The 21,892-nt window shown below is 38.5% G+C and overlaps 1 protein-coding gene across 8 annotated transcripts in view; it reads right to left on the reverse strand.

Moving 5' to 3' along the window:
* Positions 1-1,251: 1,251 nt before the first annotated feature.
* Positions 1,252-21,892, reverse strand: part of ICE2 (interactor of little elongation complex ELL subunit 2) — an 83,033-nt gene continuing 62,392 nt past the window's right edge. For 4 of the 8 annotated variants that reach the window (XM_045770533.2, XM_045771366.2, XM_045772089.2 and 1 more), the window contains 3 exons: positions 19,066-19,324; positions 10,500-15,529; positions 1,252-8,887 (listed from right to left, as the gene is read on the reverse strand). In XM_045770533.2, coding sequence (XP_045626489.2) covers positions 15,407-15,529; positions 19,066-19,324 — 382 coding nt within the window. In that variant the 3' untranslated portion in view covers positions 1,252-8,887; positions 10,500-15,406. The remainder of the gene's footprint in view (positions 8,888-10,499; positions 15,530-19,065; positions 19,325-21,892) is intronic. The other 4 variants (XM_087859216.1, XM_087859215.1, XM_087859214.1 and 1 more) reach the window with 4 other exon arrangements.

Consider the following 21,892-nt stretch of genomic DNA (forward strand, 5'->3'; position numbering starts at 1 on the left):
TGCAAAGATTCTCTTTTTCCTTTCTTCCCCCCCCCCCCCATAGCTGGGGAGAATGTTTACTACAATGGATCTCAGATTATTTCTACTACTGTGCATACTGTCCTCTAAAGCCTCTATTTTAGTCACACTTTGTCTGCCATATCTGTACACTGCTAATAGTAACTAGCTAGCAATAATAGGCACTCACAAAAATTATAGAATAATAGAATTATTCACAGAGTAATAGAATGTCAGAGCAGAGAGAGGTTTTCAGACTAACTTGTCTACTCCTTAATTTTTATAGGTGAAGAAGCTGGAACCCACATAAAGTCTTCTGCCCAGTCCAGAGATTAAATAATGCACTCAAGTTACTTGTTGCAATGTAACAAGTTACTACCAAAACTTAGTGGTTAAGACATACATAACCGTTTATTTGCTCATGATTTTGCAATCTGGACAGGATTCAGTGGGGACAGCCTGACTGTTCCACATGATGTTGGGTGGGGCAGCTCAAATGGGGTTGGAGGATCAAATGTGACTTAACCCATTTGTGTAGTGCCTCTGCTGGGCTGCTAGAAGGTCTGAGGGCAGGCTAGGTCTCTCTGTCCCTTGGTCTCCCATCCGCGAGCTCTTCATCTCTATACTAGGGTGGTGATCGTGTGGCTTTCCAAGAAGAAAAGTTGTAGCTACCAGGACTCTTAGCTTGTAGGCCACACAAAAACAGCAACAGGCTGGATTGGCATTATGGGCTGTAGTTTGCTGATCTTTGCTTCAGTCTATTGTCTGGTCAGTTTTGGGCTTCGCCCTCTAGCCTCCTCACTACATAGTCTGAAATTTCGCCTTTTCCTTAAGAATGGCCCATATTTGTAGCTGAGTAGCTCTCTCAATCTGCCTCATGCCACTAGAAACCCAAAGGTCCAGAAACTTTTCATTTTGTCCTGTTTCTGTGTCCAAAAAAGCTGGCAATTCTTTCATTAACACAATTAAAAAAAAAATACAATTATCTTTAAAACTATGTGGATTGTCTATAAATCTTATTGAGGTTCATTCTATACTCCAAAGATTTATAACCGATACAATTTTCTCAAAAACATTATGGGTTTTCTGTAAATCTTAATGAGGTTTAACTCCATGCTCCAAAATTCACATGTATTATTCTTTCTAAAAACAGACCTCTCTACTTTGTGCTTGTCAGGCTAGAACAATGCACTTAAGATTCCTAGAAGACCTGAGATGGTCTTCAAAGTACCACATTAAATCTCCCTGGGATCCTTTTTTTTTTTTTTTTAAGATTTATTTATTGATTTTATGGAGAGAGAGAGAGAGTTCACAAGTGGGGGAGAGGGGCAGAGGGAAAGGGAAAGAGAGAATCTCTAGCAGACTTCCCACTGAGCATGGAGACCAACATGCTGGGCTGGGTCTCAGGACCCATAAGATCACTATTCCAGCCGAAATCAAGGGTCTGACTCCTAACGGACCAAGCCACCCTGGCGCGCCTCTGTGGAATCTTAAAAATAAAAAAAGGTTTTGTAGCCACACGTGATTTGATCTTTATCCTGAGGCCATTTCTCACTTTGTAAATCTTTTACTGGCTAACAATTCTGCTTGAAAACCAAACATCTTTCTTTAGTGCATTTTTCTCCTATTATACTTTATCATAAGCAGCTAAAAGACGACCATTGGCATTTTCAGGATTCTGCCTAGAAATTTCCTTGGCTAGATTCAGAGTTCACTGGGCATATTTTCTATCATTCATGTTACCACCGGCAATGGTAATGTTAAATATTCTGCCAATACATAACCTAGGCTGCCATTTCTCCAACCTCCTACTGCAATTTCCTCACCACCCTTTCAACCTCCACTAACCGTTTACTCTCTGGTTACTGCCTGGCGGTAGGGTCAATGTCACATATTTTAGGTTTTTGTTACGGCAATATTCCACATCCGGATACTAATTTGTTTCAGTTACTATTATAAGGAAATAAACTACCTCCAAATCTTAGAGGCATAAAACAACAACCACCATTTGTTCATGATTCTGCAAAGGGCAGAGTTCACTGGGTCAGCTCATCTCTGGTCTATTTAGCATTGGCTGGGGAGACCCAAATCGAGTCTGGGAAATCCAAAAGGTCCCCCCTGCAGCAAGGTGGTTGATAGTTTTCAGGAATGAAAGTGGAAGTGCCAGGCCCAGAACACTTCCTCTGTATTCCACTGGTCAAAGCCAGTCATTTAACCTAGATTCAAGAGAAGGGGAAATAGATTCCACCTCTTCATAAAGGAAGTGACATGTATTGACATGGGTGGAAGGAATTGTTAGCAACCACTTGTGCAATCTACCACAACCCTTAAACCAGTAAGTGGCAGACCTAAGGCTAGATTTATTTTTCTGCCTTTTAAATCACTGCTTTTTCCATCACACCATATTTTTCACACACCACCATTGCTTTGGTGAGACTCAGGCTGGCCCCAAGTCCTCTACATTATATGGTTTAGACTCTCTCTAGCCATATAGCTGTTATACCTTTGAGCCTTGTTATATAAAATCATTACATAATAATGTCTTGTATTTGAAGACTTGGCCAGAAAAGGAAAAAGAACTATTTGTAAAATCCAACATCCAAATAATAGGAGTTCTAGAAAGAAAAAATAGGCAAAACTAAGGGGAGAAAATAATCAAGAAATAACTGAAGACAATTTTCTACAACTGATGGCCATGAGTTTTTAGACTAAAAAAGCCACAATAAATAGAACCAACCAAACAAACAAACTGAGTTTGGCACATCACCATGAAATTTCAGAACACTGGAAGCAAACAGGGAGAAGTTCCTAAAAAATTCCAGAGATTTTAAAAGGTCATACATGGGTATGAAGGGTAAGAAATAAGAATGGCATTATACTCAACACTCAGATCCTAGTTTCTAAATACCATTTTCCAGTAAATGAAATAGTTCTCCTAGGAGAAAGGGCTGGCTCCAGAAATGGGGCAGAGACAATACATGGTGAGCTCTGTGCTAAACAACTCATCAAAAAGACACAAAGCCAATTAGAAGGAGCCTCTCCTGGGGCGCCTGGGTGGCTCAGTCGTTGAGTGTCTGCATTTGGCTCAGGGCGTGATCCCAGGGTCCTGGGATCAAGCCCCACATCAGGCTCCTCTGCTGGGAGCCTGCTTCTTCCTCTCCCACTCCCCCTGCTTGTGTTCCCTCTCTTGCTGGCTGTCTCTCTGTCAAATAAATAAATAAAATCTTTTTTTTTTTTTTTAAAAAAGGAGCCTCTCCTGATTAAAATTTGGGATAATCTGAACATCACATTGAATAATGATGGGAACTGATTACATTACACTGAATTGTCTAAACTGGTAGTTTAAAAGAGTACACAAAAGATGGGATAAGGGAAGCTCCTATTTATAGAGGAATGCCAAATTATAAATGTATCAGGAAAGAAATATAAAGTCACTATTTTGCAACTAGAATTCCATACCCACCCAAACTATAAATCCAGGATAAATACATAATAAACATTTTTCAGAAATGCGGTTTATGCTCACACACCCTGTGTTAGTTTCCTAAGGCTGCCATAAGAAATTACCACAATCCTCATGACTTAAAACAACAGAAGTGTATTCTTTTTCAATTCTAGAGGCCAAACGTATGAAATCAACGTATCTGCAAGGCCATACTTCCCTGGAGGCTCTAAAACAAACCTTGTCCCTTCCAGCTTTTGGTGGCTGTCAATGTTCCTTGTGGCTTCTTCACTCCGATCTTTTCCCATCATCATGTGGCCTTCCTCTCTGTTTCTGTGCCTTCTCCTCTTCTGTCTCTTATAAAAACACTTGTCATTGACCTCAGCCTTAGCAACTTATTAGACATGTCGCTGGAGGCAAGGGAAGCAAAAAAGTAAAAATGAACTACTGAGACTTCACCAAGATCAAAAGCTTCTGCACAGCAAAGGAAATCATCAACAAAACTAAAGGCAACGTATGGAATGGAAGAAGATATTTGCAAATGACATATCTGATAAAGGATTAGTATCCAAAATCTATAAAGAACTTACCAAACTCAACACCCCAAAAACAAATAATCCAATTAAGAAACGGGCAGAAGACATGAATAGACACTTTTCCAAAGAAGACATCCAGATGGCTAACAGACCCATAAAAAGATGCTCAACATCACTCATCATAAGGGAAATACAAATCAAAACCACAATGAGATACCATCACACCTATCAGAATGGCTAAAATTAACAACACAAGAAACAAACAGGTGTGGGTGAGGATGTGGAGAAAGGGGAATCTTCTTACACTGATGGTGGGAATGCAAACTGGTGCAGCTGCTCCAGAAAACAGTTTGGAGATTACTCAGAAAGTTAAAAATAGAACTACTGAATGACCCAGCAATTGCACTAGTAGGTATTTACCCAAAGGATACAAAAATACAGATTTGAAGGGTTACATGCACCCCGATGTTTATAGCATCAATGTCCACAATAGCCAAAACTATGGAGAGAGCCCAGATGTCCACTGACTGGTGAATGGATAAAGAAGATGTGGTATATACATACAATGGAATATTATTTAGTCATCGAAAAGAATGAAATCTTGCCATCTGCAACAACGTGGATGGAGCTAGAGTGTATTACACTAATGAAATAAGGCAGAGAAAGACAAATACCATATGATCTTATTCATATGTGGAATATAAGACAGAAAAAATATGAACATATGCGAAGGGGGAAAAGAAAAAAAGGAGAGAGGAGTAACAAGCCATAAGTGACTCTTAATGACAGAGAACAAACTCAGGGTTGATGGAGGGTGGCGGGTGGGGGAGCGGCTAGACAGGTGATGGGGATTAAAGAGGACACTTCTTGAGATGAGCTCTGGGCCTTGTATGTACGTGATGGATCACTGAATTCTACTCCAGGAACCAACATTGCACTGTATGTTAACTAACAAAATTTAAATAAAAATAAAACGGAAAAAAATAAAGTAAATGAATCTGTGTAGAATATTATCAAAATAAAAATTACAGGAAAACTGTTTAATATTTCTAATGCTGCGAAGGAATTTAGATTTCCAATACCGTGAGCCTGTGATATACTCAGGTAACTAGATAAGGGGATTTACACTGGGGACACCTGTATGCAGATGCTCTCACTACTGATAGGGTACAAATGTGTCAGGATGCTATGGGATGACATCAAGAAGTGGGGGAGATCTAAGCTAGGTACCAAGGGAGGGGCAAAGGACACCTGGACTCGTTCAAAAGTCCAAAGGACAAGAGCAGACTCTGGACCGGGAGATGAAGCCAAGGTTCCGGCTGAAACAACGCAGAAGCAAGCAGAAGGGAAGCAAGGAGTGTGGTTGACAGGCTGCGGGTGGGGCTGAGGTGACATCTGCCTCCCTCTGTGGCCCAATGACGTGTGATACCTGAGGGTCAGGCTTGCTGGACATGAAGAGCAGCCATCAATGGTAAATCATCTGTGCCATTTCTTCAAACAACAACGCAAAAGAGCAGGAGGAGGAGAGGAAGACAACAGAGGAGAGCGCTACGAGGGAGAGGCTGAGCGATTGTGACACAGAGAGAAACGGATGGAGAGAGCTATCCTCCTGAACCAGGCATATCTGTAATCTCTCAGTATCTCCATCCTAGTTTCTGCATCCAGGGACTACACGCGTTGGCCCAGATCATCTGTAAAGTCTTTGCTAGCTCTTACATTTGTAGGGTCTTGCTAAAACAGAGTTTCAAATTCTTTAAGACTCCGTGAAAACAATCTCTGGAAGATTCATAATCCAACTTTATTACTCAGGCAGTACCGTTTTAGTTCAACTCCTTAACACTTCGGCATCTGGTCTCCTGGGGCCCTTGAAAAGAATTCCTGATTGCGTTCTAATAGGGTAGAGCTCAGGAAGCTGTTAGAAGCACAAGGCGAACAGATGGGTGCGCTGCTCTAAGCAGTGCTAGTTGCAGTTTTTTCTTTTCTCTTTTTAAATGAGAGGTTAGTCTTCCCCAAATCCCAAGGCTCCACTCCCTAATTTGGAGATGAACCAGATGATTTCACTGGTCTTTTCCTTCTCTGGTTTCTATGATTCATCAGCTATAGCAACTAGGGTGGGGTAAAGAAAACAATTCTAATATTCAGGTTATGTTGTCGCTCAAAAGGAAGGAATCTAAGAAAAACTACTACGATCGTAAGAGAATGCAAGAACTATAACTCACAATACTCCTACCTCAGAAATTGTTCCCAGGAGGTATCACTACACCCAGTGCCCCGATCTCACCTCTTTAAATATCAATTACATGAACGTTTTCGTTCATCAAATGTTTTACACATCTTTCTCTATGAAATTGATAAAATGCTTTATGTAGTACAGATAAATGCCTAGTTGGTTTTGATCACCCATGTCTCCGGAAAAGCTGCCAGTAACTAACTATAAAAATCAAGGAACTCTAGGGGGCGCCCGGGTGGCACAGTGGTTAAGCGTCTGCCTTCGGCTCAGGGCGTGATCCCGGCATTACTGGATCGAGCCCCACATCTGGCTCCTCTGCTGGGAGCCTGCTTCTTCCTCTCCCACTCCCCCTGCTTGTGTTTCCTCTCTCGCTGGCTGTCTCTATCTCTGTCGAATAAATAAATAAAATCTTAAAAAAAAAATCAAGGAACTCTCAAGACAAATGCACTCAATTTAACAAACACTGAGTATTCACCATATGCCAGGCACCTGGGCAGGACTGCTCAGCAGATGCCTAATAGGCAAAAACATGGTAACTCTGACCTCAAGGTCTAGTAGAGGTAAATAAGTAATTATAATTTGACAGATGTATCAGAAATGAAATCAAAGTGCAGGGGAACCCAATAAGAGAATGACTAATTCTGTCAAGGGCAGTTAACCATTAGAGAAAGGAAGTAAGACATTGTCTTGGCCAATGCATTCAGTTACTCATAGTTATGTGAAGTCATTGGGAAACCATAGGAGAGGAAATGAAGCATACACCAATGTATTCTATATCTGTGGACAGCGTCCGTGTAGAGGGGTAACTGTTTTTGTTTTGTTTTGTTTTTAAACAAACCATACTGGTATAAAAACAGGGAAAGAGGAAGAGTCACTCATGTGAAAATTTGAAAATATTTTTGGAACTCCTCTACTTATTTCCCTCAGAGCCTAAGGCAAATCTTGGTCAACCGAGAGGAGTTCTAAGCAAGAGTTAAAGTCATTCTGAGCCAAGGCTCATGACTAAGTGGGCAGAGGATAGCAGGCGTTTCAAGTGGGGTTAAAAATACATGAAGTCATGAATAGGACCTCATTTGGTTACATTATGTGATGGAATCAACAGTATTGATTTTCTGGTTTTAAGGAAGTTTGATCATTTTGATACGATGTCTGAAGTGGATATCAGTCCAATAAAATTTTTGGAGTTCCTAAGATACCAAATATTCAAAATCATGTAATACAATTTAAAGGTACTTTTTTTGGTCAAAGTATCCCAAAATAGGGGTGCCTGGGTGGCTCAGTCATTAAGCATCTGCCTTCGGTTCAGGTCACGATACCAGGGTCTTGGGATCGAGTCCCGTGTCGGGCTCCCTGCTCAGCAGGGAGCCTGCTTCTCCCTCTCCCTCTGCCTGCTGCTCCCGTTGCTTGTGCGTGTGCTCGTGTGTGCTCTCTCTCTCTCTGTCAAATAAATAAATAAATAAATAATCTTAAAAAAGAAAAAATATCCAAAAATATAGTGGGCTGAAATGGAATCTTCGATAATGACATACCTATGGATAAGGTGCTTATACATCAGAAAGAGCTTCAAAAACCAATACTCCACGGCCAAGAAAATAGCCAACCAAGCTGGCTACAGTTTCCCACGAATGACACTGGCATCATGTAGGTCTCTATCAAAATGGATTGAAACCATCAGTCCCTTTTCAGAGCCAGTGGCATTGTTGAGTATTCTGGATTGCAGGTACAAATGTAGACATGACCCCACCCAGCTGAAGAGGAAAAAAAGAAAAGGCACACAGTTAGTGGACTCAGTGTGTCTAGAGACCCTTGCCGCCACTCCTCACAAGGGCTGGCCACTCTCCTGGAGTAGCAGCTACTCTTCCTTCATAAACGGAAATCCTTTCTCAGAACCATTAACATTGCTTCTGTCAGTCTTTTAACGAATTAGTCTGTTCGTAAGTTATGTACATAATAAAATTACCTGCCTTGTACTGTGGGGAAAAAAAATACAAGAAGCCTTCATACCCTTTTCAGATATCAAACCGAAAAGGAATGAAGGGCAGGAGGCATGGCCTGAGACCCACATGGGCTGGCAATCCTGGTCTACGTATTTCGTTTTAACTGGGTAAGCCAATTTTCTCATTCAAGGCTGTAGTATCCATGTTAAACTTTTAAACATTAACATAATTATCACACAAACATCAAAATATTCTGGGGAGGAGCTCATGGCATGACTTACTCTGACCCTCAAGTCTCTATAGGGAGGGCAACTTCGGTTTCAGTTTGGGCTTCCGGGCTCAGCTACTGGGCTCATTTTGTTTTTCCCTTTTATACCCCAGAGTCCAGTTTTCTTTAAAGGTTGGGAAAGAGACCAACTAGGTAAAAGGGACATTTAAAGAGTTAACCATTCTTTTTTAAGCGACTTACTTGGGAGGATACCAACCTTTTTTCCAGATTTAGAGTGTACTTCCAAATGATATAATTAGAGTTAATTCTCCAAAGAATAATTTTTGCAAAGGAACCCTTACTCCATTTAACTTTGGGCTGTGGAGGGAGGAGAGGGACCTGCCCCAGCTTGCGTGAGGGTCTGCAGTACTTATCACTCCATTTCTGACTTGTTCAACTCCAGCAGATTTAAAATCAGCACCTTCCATCTCATGGGCTTGACCACATTCTCACAAATGTGGCAGGCATTATTTGGTACTGCAAGAAGAGAGGTTGACAGGTGGTCAAGTAAGATGGATCACTAGAAGCTTCGGTTTAGATTGAAAAATAACCTCCCCTGATCTCCCTGCTTTCAGACTCTGATCTCCCTGCTTTTAGACTTCCCTAGTTTCCATTCTGCCCCCCAATCTAGCCTACATATTATATATTGCCTACAGTTTCCATGTTAGAAGTTTAACTGTGTTGCCTATCTCTACTGCCACCCCCCATTAAGAAGTTTCTCCTCATTTCCCACCTCAAGACAACGCCACAGTCTCTCAGTCAATCACCCTGGTCATGTCTTAGCCACACCAATGCTATGCATGTTGGTACCTCTTAACACTGACTATACTTTGTCCCTGAGCTTGAAATTTCCCTTCCAGTCTGGCAAACTCCTTTCAAGTTTTAGCTCAGATGACATTGCTCATTGATTTGATCTGACCATACTTCACATTTACACAGGGACTTGCAGCTTAAAAAGAACTTTTATATCCATTATTTATTGGGAGGCCACTAGAACGTATAGAATATACTGGCAGGGTATAAATATCTGGATTTCACAGCTGAAAGACCCAAGATCAAAGCGGGGAGAGATACAGCCTTAGCAAATGGAGTTGAGACCAAATCTGTACTCCCCACTTCCCACCCCCTTCCCAACCCCATGCCACCAAACTCCAAATCTGGCTGCCCTCTTCTGAGACTCAACTTCTCATATTTCTCTCCAAGTTGTAGCAGACAGTCTTAACATTCTAAAACCTTCCCCAACTGCTGGATGTGAATTAACTCTAGCACAGGCTCCTGGGAGGCAGAAGGCTTGGCTGACAGCAAACTCAGCACTCCCTTATATGCAAAATGACATTTTGGCCTTAGGCACTTAGTAAGTTACACAGTCCTTGCTCCTTAAGAGTAAAAGTTTTCAGGCACTGGAGTGTAGCATTAAAAAAAGCCAAACTGCATTAGGGACTGACCCACCACTTCATTAGCTTCTCACCATGCACACATATACAGAGACATTCAAGCCTCATGAACTGTGATTTCAGTTTCCCTCACCCTCTTCCTGAACTCAAAAGAACTCACTGTGCAATTCTAGGAGATTGCATTTTGGAATTGGACAGAGACTTCTTAACAGTTGCCCGTTGTGGCACTCGGGAAACTATAATCTGCATCACTTTTCGTGGGACAGAAGGCAGAATTTATACTTGCAAAATGCGTTCCGTTATTTATTTTTCACATTAGCAAAACTGCTGTTTGTGTATTGTGAGGACCCATGACTAAACAGTTAAAACACAGACTCCGTAAAATACATTCTATATCTTAGTAGCCTAGAAATGTTAACTTTAAACAGACTGCAATCACTTGATCATTTACTCTGGACTCATTTCTCACTTCGGGTTGAAAACTTCAAGAGCAAATTTAAATATTATCTCATGGAGAACAATGCAGTAAGACTGTCTCTGGGCACAATGTCCTCTTTATTTATTTGGCGTTGTACAGGTTAAACCAAAAAACCCTACAGTTTATTTCCGGAGCCTAAGTTGGGCAGAGGTTTGTTGAAAGACCAACTCGAAAAACTGTGGATGACTTACGTTTACTTGGCATTGGAGAACATTACCTGCAGATGATGAGACCTCCGAAGCTGTGTGAAAGAAAAGGCTTTTTTTTTTTTTTTTTTTTTGGCTACATCAGGAAGAATAACAGGTTTGTCCAGACAAGTTTTGGCTGACAGGTGGAATGCTTTTGAGAAGTTTTGAAGTGTGGTATCTTTCAAATTGTTTAATCTGAATTCGTATGTCCTTTGTTGTTCTAAAATGAAATAGAGTAACACTGAGTGAGTCAGACAGTAATATACCACCTAAGTAATGTGCTCTTCTTGGTATAAGAAGCAAGAAACACACATTGTTGATTTGTCTCATTACTGGTGATACTAATTTTAATCAGTTAAGATAGTTTCTGCCAGATTTCTTCCAGATTGAGTAAACAAATAAGTATGTTATACCCAATAGTAACTATCTTCTAGGGAGATTTTTAAATAAGACAATGTGAATATTCCTGGGCGACCAGGTGGCTCAGTTGGTTAAGTGTCTGCCTTTGGCACAGGTCATGATCCTAGGATTGAGTCCTGCATCTGGCTTCCTGCTCAACAGAGAGTCTGCTTCTCCTTTTACCCCTCCCAACTGCTGGTGTTCTCTCTCTCTCTCAAATAAATCAATAAAATCTTTTTTAAAAAGACTATGTGAATATTCCTATTTGCCATCAAATTTTCACCATGTTTAGCATCTTTTGAGGATTCTTAGCTAAATAATTAGCTCTATAATGTTTGCAAGTCAATTTAAGTCCATCATTCCCTCTGGGTTTACTGGCTGGCAATCCACTGTCGAACAGAGTATTTCCTTCTTCCCCATTTATTTATTCATTTATGCCAACACGTGCTTGTGGATTACTATTTTACTTAAAGCATTATATGTTACTATCATTCTTTCATGCTCAAATTTTCCCAGATCTAAGAACTCCTTTAAGCTAGTTCCTTTGTTCTTTTAACATGCATCCATCACTCTTCGAGCACTTTCTTACTTTCTGGTGCAAGACAATGTTCCACGTTCATCTTGTATTTTCCCTGCCCGCTTGGGATAATATCTCCAAGGAACACTGATTTCTTTTAGGGAAGAATGGAATTTAGAAACCAAGATCTGGGTGCTAGGTGTGTTCATTGCTATGTGAGTGTTACTGCTTCTAGGACCTATCAGCAGAATTAGGAAATATGTATGCATATATACACATACACACAGCTGTCTGTTTCTCCGTCTCTCTATATAAAGTACCACAAATTCACTCTGATACTTCCAATTCCAATCCAATACCACGGGGTTTAGTCTTGCCTTCCTCTTTTGCATTATTCTCAATGTATTTATTTGCTCAGTTAATCTGGTATGTAACCAAACTCCCTGTCCCTTGGCCCTAGTAAAGGAAGTAGAGGAAAGAAAAGGCCAGTGTGGTCCCAGACATGCTAGCCCCAATTGCCTGGTTTATCAGCCCAAATGTGGGACCCAACCTTCCTTTCTATTTCTCTCTAATTTGTAGACCCACATTTTCAGTTTACAGATTCCATAGGACATCATCACCTTAATTGTACTGCTGACATTTGGTTAAAAACATAACTACTTGTCTTTTTACACCATCTATATTCTTCCTCTAATATTTTCATTTAAGTCAGTGGCAGCACTCAGGCTAAAAATTTCAGTTGTCTTTGGAACCTCTACTTCATAATTACACACACACAAGCTACTTCATGTGCCATGACCAACACCTGGTGTCTATAACCTATTTGTGACTCTATGTTACAGGAGGTAAACATTCACTCAGGGAAGAGAATCAAATCTCATAGCAGCTAACGAAATAGCTTTCCAATCTACAGCTTTTCTATCCACCTGCTATTTGTAGAGTTACCACCTCCTTTCCATAAGTCTTTCCTCTCTCTAATCCTTTATATTGTAAGCTTCCTAAAATTGATGTCATTTTGCTCAAAAAGACTTCAATGTCTCCTCATTGCTTTTAGAATCAAATCAAACTATCTGGAAATAATAATCAATACCTTCCACTATTAAGCTCTAACTTACCTCTTCACCTCCTTATTTTCTTTTACCTCCATGCTTGTTATAAGAGCATATTTGCTATTTTTGAAGATCAGCACTTATCATAGGATTTCCCCTCATGCTGTAATGCTCTGCCTCCTTTTTGTTCATACTAATATTTTTCTTGTCTTTCAGAAAGCTTAAAGGTCATTTTACCATGAGTTTCTCTTATTTCTAAGCACCTCTTCTTCTTACTCCAATGCACTATTGTGCCACTTAAATTCTGCTCTGTATTATAGCTAATTGCACATATCCATCTCTCCAACTAGATTAGAGAATACCCTTAAGACAGAAACCAATCTTACTTATCTTTATATCCCAAGAAATTGGCATAATGTACTATATCCAGTAGATGCTCAAAAAAGTATTAATTCATTTCCAAGTTTTTCAGATCAATTGGCAATGAAGAATTTCATTGTTTCCACCTCACCTTCTCCTTAGTCCTTAATGTTTATAACTCTGATTTCCGTCCTAGCCACTTTAATGAAATTTCTATAGGTGATAATAAATCCACGTAGATATTGCTTTACGAGCAAGAGCATGCAGGTAGGGCCTCAAATGGCTAATCTGTGTGCTGGTAAAACCTGGCTGGAGCAGATGGCGCACTAATGCAGTGCTTGGAAGAGAGGTGAAACCCACAGAACCAGTGTAGCATTGCTTTGCTGCACGGTGACTCTTAAGATTAACATGCACTCTCCTGTGCTGCACATTTCTGGGCAAAAGCCAAAACTAGGATTGTGTCCTCCACTAGAATGTGAGCTCCTGGAAAAAATAAAATCTATCCTTGATACCTAGACATTCATTTATTCATACATCCAACTTACATTTACTAAGCGACTACAAGACAGTAATACCAGGTTAGGTGTTTGTTACATAATCATGAACAAAGCAAATATGTTCCTGCCTTTGCATAGCATATAGTCTATTCAAGAAGAAAGACAGTAAAGTCAAATAAACAAATACTGCGATATGTGAAAAAAGAACATTATGAGTAACAATGGGGACCTACTTTAGATTGTGTGGCACACAAATGAAAACATTTATTGAACTAAATGTTTTCTAAGAGGTATGTGTAAATTATACCTTCACCATAGATATAAGTGGACCAGGTTCATCGAATCCTTGCCAACACTGACTGTGCTTAACACAGGGTTGCCACAAACCTTCAATCTGTAAAAAAATGTAGTATCTGCAAAGTGCAACAAGCAAAGTGCAATAAAATGAGGTATGCCCATACCAAAAATCAAGGGAAAAAACACAAACATGATCAAATACATGTTATAAAAGAGGCTTGATTATGCACGAGTGAAAAAAAAAAAACTAAGACTAGAATTATATATACTATCAGGGTTACTCAAATGTATGGCTGAGATAATTTCAAAATAATTACTTGCAAGACCACATGTTTTACTAAGTAAAAAGTAATATTAAAAATCAAAAGCCAAGTCTGTCCAGTATTCAGAAGTCTGAAGAAATCTTTGTCTATCTTTTTTAAAAGAGCAAATTCCAAGGGAATCCCTGCCTCTCCCCTGGTTCACTGCCAAATGAGTCACAACTAAAATATTTCTGGGATATGCGAATATGGGACAAAGTTAAAAAAAAAAAAAGATCATGTCCATTAAAAAAAAAAAGCTCAATGTTTTAAAAAGGGAATGGCAGGAGGAGGAAATTCTATATTAAAGTATATAAAATAGTTTTAATAATTATTCATTAATTTAAAAATATTTCATAACAGACTAAAATTAAAAAACAAAACTTGGTAGTTGAAGATAAAAATATTCAACTGTTACTGATAATAGTTGAGAAGATTTCTTGGACTTGTTTCTTATATTAATATAAAACACATTAAAAAATTCCAAAAACAAAGCAGATATTACTTTGGATTATAAAACTTGCATTTTATAAATGATGCACATATTTCTGAAACTTTTAATGCACATTAAAGGACAGAGACACAAAAATTAAGTAAGTCCATTCCTTCTAAAGTCCAAATTAGCTACAGTAACATCCGGTGATGATAAGCTTTCCAAATTCATCTATGTGGTCCTAGGAAATTTAATCAATATAGATGAGAAAAAATAGCTTATATCATATCACACATTAGCCTTGTCAGTTGAAATAATGAGATTTTTCTGGAAAACACGCTCATCTCTGCTTTTAGTAGCATATTTCAACACTCAGCTGAAATTTGTGCCAAGAGATAGAGGGATCTATCACCAAACCTATACCACCACAGGTTTGTTTTTTAAAAAACAAAGTGATGGTTGACCAACAAGAAACTGTTAACTTGTGACTTTTCAGAAGCATGGACTTTTTTATTTTTAATTATAGTTTTTGGCTTGTGCAATGGAATTTCATCAAGTTTTTAAAGATGTTAACTTCATTAACTTGCAACAATCATCATTTTAAAATAGTATATAAAAACTGTGGGTCAGAAGCAAGGCTTACACTGGCTCAAAATTATCTCTGACAGTGGCAAGACTCAACTTTTTGAGCCAATCTCAACAGATTGGTGATATAATTCAAATTATTAACATAACACACAAGGATAAATATTGCTCTTGAAAAAAGCAAATTACTTTCCTATTTACAGTTTTTGGAAAAGGTCTACTATAAAAATATTTCTCCTCTATGTTTCCCTGCCATGAGAATGTTAAAACATATCTAGAGGCTCCTCAAACATCAATATTAAGAGTATAACGTTCCATTTTAGCTGAAACATTCCTTCACATAGCCAATACATTTTTTCAAGGCACTCTAAGAACTCTCAAGGACACTAAAAGAAAAATGTTCATCTTGTCCACTGATCTTCTAGGCATATTTCCCCTCAAACTTTTCTAAATTGAACATTGTTACAACTAGTTTTTGTTCATTTTCCATGGTAGAGTCCTTAAGTTATTTTTCTTTTATTTGGAGCTTCTCCTTCATTTTCAACTTGCTGAGCAGGCAGACTTTTGGTTTCCATGGAAACTGGATTCCTGCGGCTGCGTGCAGGCATTCTTGTTCCACCAACCTAAGAGATGAAGCAAAGAATAGTTTAACATGTTTACAACATATTTATATACAGTCAACTCTGTGTTATTTATACATGTACTAATTACCTTGCAAATCGTCCTTCGTATGTTTTCAATCTCCAGCTACTTGGTTGCCTCTAAACGAGCTTTAATCTGACACAGTTTAAGGTACAAAACTTTCAAATAGCAATCAGGGAAGGAATAGGTCAGGGTAGATGGAGAGAAGTGAAGGGGAAAACCACTCTCTGCGTTAAATCTGGAAGAGGCTGAAATATTAAATTAGAAAATGATGGAAGGACAGGACTTTTGAGCAATGTGTTTGCAATAATGACACTGAAGGGCAGGAGAAAGGAAGAAATGAAAAATACAAAGGGAGAGAAAGGAAATACAGGAAACAGGTCAGAAGTGGCAAAGAAGGAGAAAAAAATTACAAAACAGAGAAAGGAACAAAGAGTAAGAAAGACAGACTAATCTACAGAGAAAAAGGGGGAAAAATAAATGTGAAAAACAGGAAGGCAAAAGAGAAAATAACCCAAGTAGAAAGGAAAAGTTGAGGGACTAAAAGAGAAGATTCTTGCGAGAAAGAAGGGGAAGAAAAAATTGGAAGGAGGCTACAGAGGAAAAAAGGAAGAAGGGAAATGGGAGCAAGTAAGTCCGTTGGGGTTCTGGTTCTACCTTAAATTCGACTCCTCAGAACAAGCAGCTGCCCACCCTCACTTTCTAGTCCACACAGACTATAGAAATGAGAAGGCGTATTCTTAGGACACAATCCCTTGCTAACTACAGTCCTGCTGAAGATGAGATCTGGAAATTCTGTCATCTCCTTGGCCACTGAGAGAGCATAGTTTTAAAAGGGGTAATGGAGAAAGTCAGCCCTTAGAAAGAAGGGCAAAAGCTGTACAGCCTTAGCCATTTGCCCAGAACCTGTCCATTTCTGCCTCTATTTTCCCTGGCCACCTTGCACTCTTTGTTTCTTCACATCATGTCCAGTGAATTAAAGACCTGGTGGTGATGGGTGATATTGTTACTTCAAACACGCTCATATTTCCTAATATATCAGACATATTATTAGCATTCCTCCAAGGGGCTACTGGCTCACTAAGAATGAATCAGACTCCAGCTTCCCTAACCTAGTATGTTATCTCTTCAGGGGCATTTTTTAGTTTATGATCAGGGGACCAAAAAGGAAAAACTCCAGTTGAGATTTGAGTCTGCCAGTGTGTCTGTCTGAATCCAATGAACTTTTCTAACACACTGATTAGAAAAGAGTTGTGATTTTTAGATTATCTATACTACTGCCCATTCAGCTGGCATTTACTATTAAGGCTATATTGACCACCCGGATTGTATGTACTATATCGCTGAGGAAAGTATTTTGAAGCTTCCATTGTAAGAGTGTGTGTGTGTGTGTGTGTGTGTGTGTGTGTGTGTGTGTGTAAAATGAATGTTTATTATGGAAGTTGTAGGAGGAAAGGGGCGGGGGCAGAGCCTTTGCAAAAGGACTGGAAGTGGAAAGATTGAGGAGTAGCATAGAAGCAAATGGATTCTCTTATTAGTCTCTTCCTCATGCAGCAGGAGGCAGACACAGACGCTATTGGGGTATCTCTCAGGGTTAGTACCTAAGGCACTACACGAGGATGAGAACTGAATTCAAGTGGACAGGGACTAAAGGATTGTATCAGAGGCAGTAACATTTGTTATATGAGCTTTTACACCATGAAATATGTGGATGATTTTTGTTTCATACAGGGTCTTATTTCCTTAGGTTTCCTGAAGCTTTAGTCTTTTCCTGTTGCTGCTAAGGCTAGAAACTCTATCTGTGCTTACCTTGACTGGACTAGAAAGACCCATTCCCATGGACTGGCTGGGAGGAAGTAAGGGAGGAAGGTTGGGTAATTCTCACAAAACACAGGGCTAGATTGTAGGGAGATATGTAAGAGATCACCAGAAATTTTCAAGGGCTTGAAAACATCCCAAACCAAGCATTAATTATCTACCTGTCTACTCTACCTAATAGCTGGGTCTTAGATAATTTCACTAAGGATTTGTCCCTGGCACTGAATGTGTGAAGTGTCTTAAAAAATACAAATCAACAACTGCTCAGTGGCATACATATAACTGAATTGTTTAATTTTGTATCTCTGTGGCCAAACGGCATTGTATCAAAGTATTTCAGAATTATATGTCACAGGTAACAGACCATAATCAAAATTTCTAAATTAAAAAGAAATCATTATCCTAGAAAGAACATAAATCTTTCAAAAGTAGTTTTCAATTATTATATTTAAGTTAGTGAAGAAAATTTTGCCTTAATAAGTTATAAAAATCACTACTCAAATGAAATTTAAACTGGAAATAACGAACCAGAACTGCAGATAAGATGGTTTAAAATATTAACAACTTCATCCACTCTTTCATTTGTAGCAACTAGTTAACCACATTTATATATTCTCATGGCCAAAGTTAGCTAAGACCGTTCAAGGAGTTCTCATTTCTAAAAAGATCCTTCCAAAAAGTAATTTAGGGTAAAGAACTGAAAAACATAAACAATTTCATTCACTGTAAATTATTTTTAAAAATCCTCAATTTTTGCATTCCAGCTATTTCTAAAAGGACTTGAAAACATTTATGGATTAATATAACACAGAAAGAAAAAAGAACAGAAGATATCCACAGGATACAAAATTGACAGATATTCTGGGACACACATATTGAAAAGATTATGGAAGTCAGACAATAATTTTGACTCCAAGATTTTTGGCAGCACAGAAGGAAAATACACTCAGTTTTTATTTCCTGAACATTCAGATTCATTTGTATAGAACAAAACTTTTCCTAAAGCTAAACCCAAAGTGGAATATCTCATATGATAAAAAGAATGAGTGACATGGTGAACAGTATCTCTAGCCATGGCTTTATAAAAGTTTCAGACAAGGAAAAACCATTCAATTGGTATTTCTGGGAAGGATTCTATAAAGACAGTAATGTTAATTATAACTCAATAAATACTGAGTTATACAATACTTAGCAAACAATTTAGTCCTTAACAGTTTATTGTACATTTAATAAGGTACTGCATTCACTAATTACTAACACTTACTTTTTAATTTTTCTATATCCTACTTATCAATTTTTAATTGTATCATCATAATTTTATTTTAAGTATTCTTCTGCAAATTGCATCAAATATTTAATGAAATGAAACAGTATACATAAATAAGAATCACAAAAAAATGTAACTTTGCTTTTCATAAGAACACAGGGATTTAACTATGCGGATGCATTACTCATATGCTCCCACTGGGCAAGCTAATGGAATTTTCTTTAGTTGACTTATAAACTTAACAAAAACAGAAACTTCCACTGACAATGACTGGACTCAGTAAAGCATACAACTTTATCTACCCTTCTCATGGATATAATTTTTAGATGATATTATAATTAATGTGGACATGAAGTTGAAATATTGTATTATCAATGAAATAGATGAATAACAAACAACCTAACGGAACATTAATTGCAAAAAAGATCTTACCTTTTGTTGTGGTGTGGGACCTAGTGACTTAGGTGGAAAAGTACAAGGTATTCTTCCATGATGGATATGATATGGTAATAACAGACTGGGATCTAAAGGGACCCAGGGAACTGAGAGACTGGAAGGCACACCAGGAAGGCCACAATGTGTTTTATGCAAATTGTAGGCTGTCCTAGTAACTTTTCCATCAGAGGTCTTGTAGATCAGGAGTGAAGAATCTTCTGCTGCATGAGACAACAAGTAGGAACCCTCCTGCAAACTAAATCATACAAGGAAATTTCAACTCACTGGCTCATGGTGTCAATTTCAACAGCATTTTTGTAACCATGATCTATTAGTAAAATCCAAAACAATTATGGGAATGGAATACCACCTCTAAAAATATTTTATGACCAAATAAGATTTAAGAAGTCTTATTATTTTTTTTTTTTGGAGAAATACCTGCAAAACATATATTTGATAAAGATTTTTACCCCAAATATATAAATTATTCCTCCAACTCAATAATAAGAAAATAATCCACATCTTTAAATGGACAAAAGATTTGAATACATACTTCACCAAAATGAAGTGGTGTGGATGGCAGATAAAAATGTAAAAAAATGCTCAACATCCTTAGTCATTAGATAAATGCACCTCACAATCACAATGAGAAAACACTACACACCTATTAGAAGGGCTAAACATTTCTTTAAATGCTGACAATGCCAAGTGCTAGCGAGGATGTGGAGCAATTCGAATCCTCATTGCATTGCCGATACAGCCGCTTTGGAAATCAGCTTGGCAGTTTCTTACGAATTTATTATTTTTTTTCCATAATAATATTTTTATTATATTATGTTATTCACCATACAGTACATCCCTGGTTTCTGATGTAAAGTTCGATGATTCATTAGTTGCATATAACACCCAGTGCACCATGCAATACGTGCCCTCCTTACTACCCATCACCAGCCTATCCCATTTCCCCAACCCCTCCCCTCTGAAGCCCTCAGTTTGTTTTTCAGAGTCCATAGTCTCTCATGCTTCATTCCCCCTTCTGATTATCCCCCCTTTCTTTATCCCTTTCTTCCCCTACCAATCTTCCTAGTTCTTATGTTCCATAGATGAGAGAAACCATATGATATTTGTCTTCCTCTGCTTGACTTATTTCACTTAGCATTATCTCCTCCAGTGCCGTCCATGTTGCAGCAAATGTTGAGAAATCATTCTTTTTGATAGCTAAGTAATATTCCATTGTATATATGGACCACAACTTCTTAATCCAGTCATCTGTTGAAGGGCATCTCAGCTCCTTCCACGATTTAGCTATTGTGGACACTGCTGCTATGAACATTGGGGTGCATATGGCCCTTCTCTTCGTCTGTATCTTTGGGGTAAATACCCAGTAGTGCAATGGCTGGATCACAGGGTAGCTCAATTTTTAACTTTTTAAGGGACCTCCACACTGTTTTCCAGAGTGGCTGTACCAACTTGCATTCCCACCAACAATGTAGGAGGGATCCCCTTTCTCCACATCCTCTCCAACAATTGTTGTTTCTTGCCTTGTCAATTTTTGCCATTCTAACTGGCGTAAGGTGGTATCTCAGTGTGGTTTTGATTTGAATTTCCCTGATGGCTAATGATTTTGAACATTTTTTCATGTGTCTATTAGCCATTTGTATGTCAGCATTGGAAAAAGTGTCTGTTCATATCTTCTGCCCATTTTATTATTTGTTTATTTGTTTCTCGTGTATTGAGTTTGAGAAGTTCTTTGTAGATCTCGGATACCAGTCTTTTATCTGTAGTATCATTTGCAAATATATTCTCCCATTTCGTGGGCTGCCTCTTAGTTTTGTTGACTGTTTCCTTGGCTGTGCAGAAGCTTTTTATCTTGATGAAGTCCCACAAGTTCATTTTACCTTTTGTTTCTCTTTCATTTGGAGATGTAAGTAAAGGGATGGAATACCATCTTTCATGCCAATGGACCTCAAAAGAAAGCTGGGGTAGCAATTCTCATATCAGACAGATTGGATTTTACACTAAAGACTATAGTTAGAGATACAGAAGGGCACTATATTATTCTTAAGGGATGTATCCAACAAGTGGATATGACAATTATAAATATATATGCCCCCAACAGGGGAGCAGCAAGATACACAAGCCAAGTCTTAACCAGAATAAAGAGACATATAGATAAAAATACATTAATAGTAGGAGACCTCAACACTCCACTATCAGCAATAGACAGAGCACCGGAGCAGAAAACCAACATAGAAACAAGAGCTTTGAATGCCATACTCGACGAGTTGGACCTCATAGATATATATAGAACACTACACCCCAGAACAAAAGAATATTCATTCTATTCTAATGCCCATGGAACACTCTCAAGAATAGACCATGTTCTGGGTCACAAAACAGGTCTCAACCGATACCAAAAGGCTGAAATTATTCCCTGCATATTCTCAGACTACAATGCGTTGAAATTGGAACTCAACCACAAGGAAAAATTTGGAAGAAACTCAAACACTTGGAGACTAAGAACCATCCCACTCAAGAATGATTCGATAAACCAGGAAATCAAAAATCAATTTAAACAATTTATGGAGACCAACGAGAATGAAAACACAACGGTCCAAAACCTATGGGATACTGCAAAGGCAGTCCTAAGGGGGAAATACATAGCCATCCAAGCCTCACTCAAAAGAATAGAAAAATCTAAAATGCAGTTTTTATATTCTCGCCTCAAGAAGCTGGAACAGCAACAGAGGAGTAAGCCTAATCCATGCACAAGAAAGCAGTTGATCAAGATTAGAGCAGATCAATGAATTAGAAACCAGGAGCA

Source organism: Ursus americanus, chromosome 36 (genome assembly GCF_024610735.1).
Source record: "Ursus americanus isolate L20-20 chromosome 36, mUrsAme1.1.p, whole genome shotgun sequence".
Lineage (NCBI taxonomy): Eukaryota > Metazoa > Chordata > Mammalia > Carnivora > Ursidae > Ursus > Ursus americanus.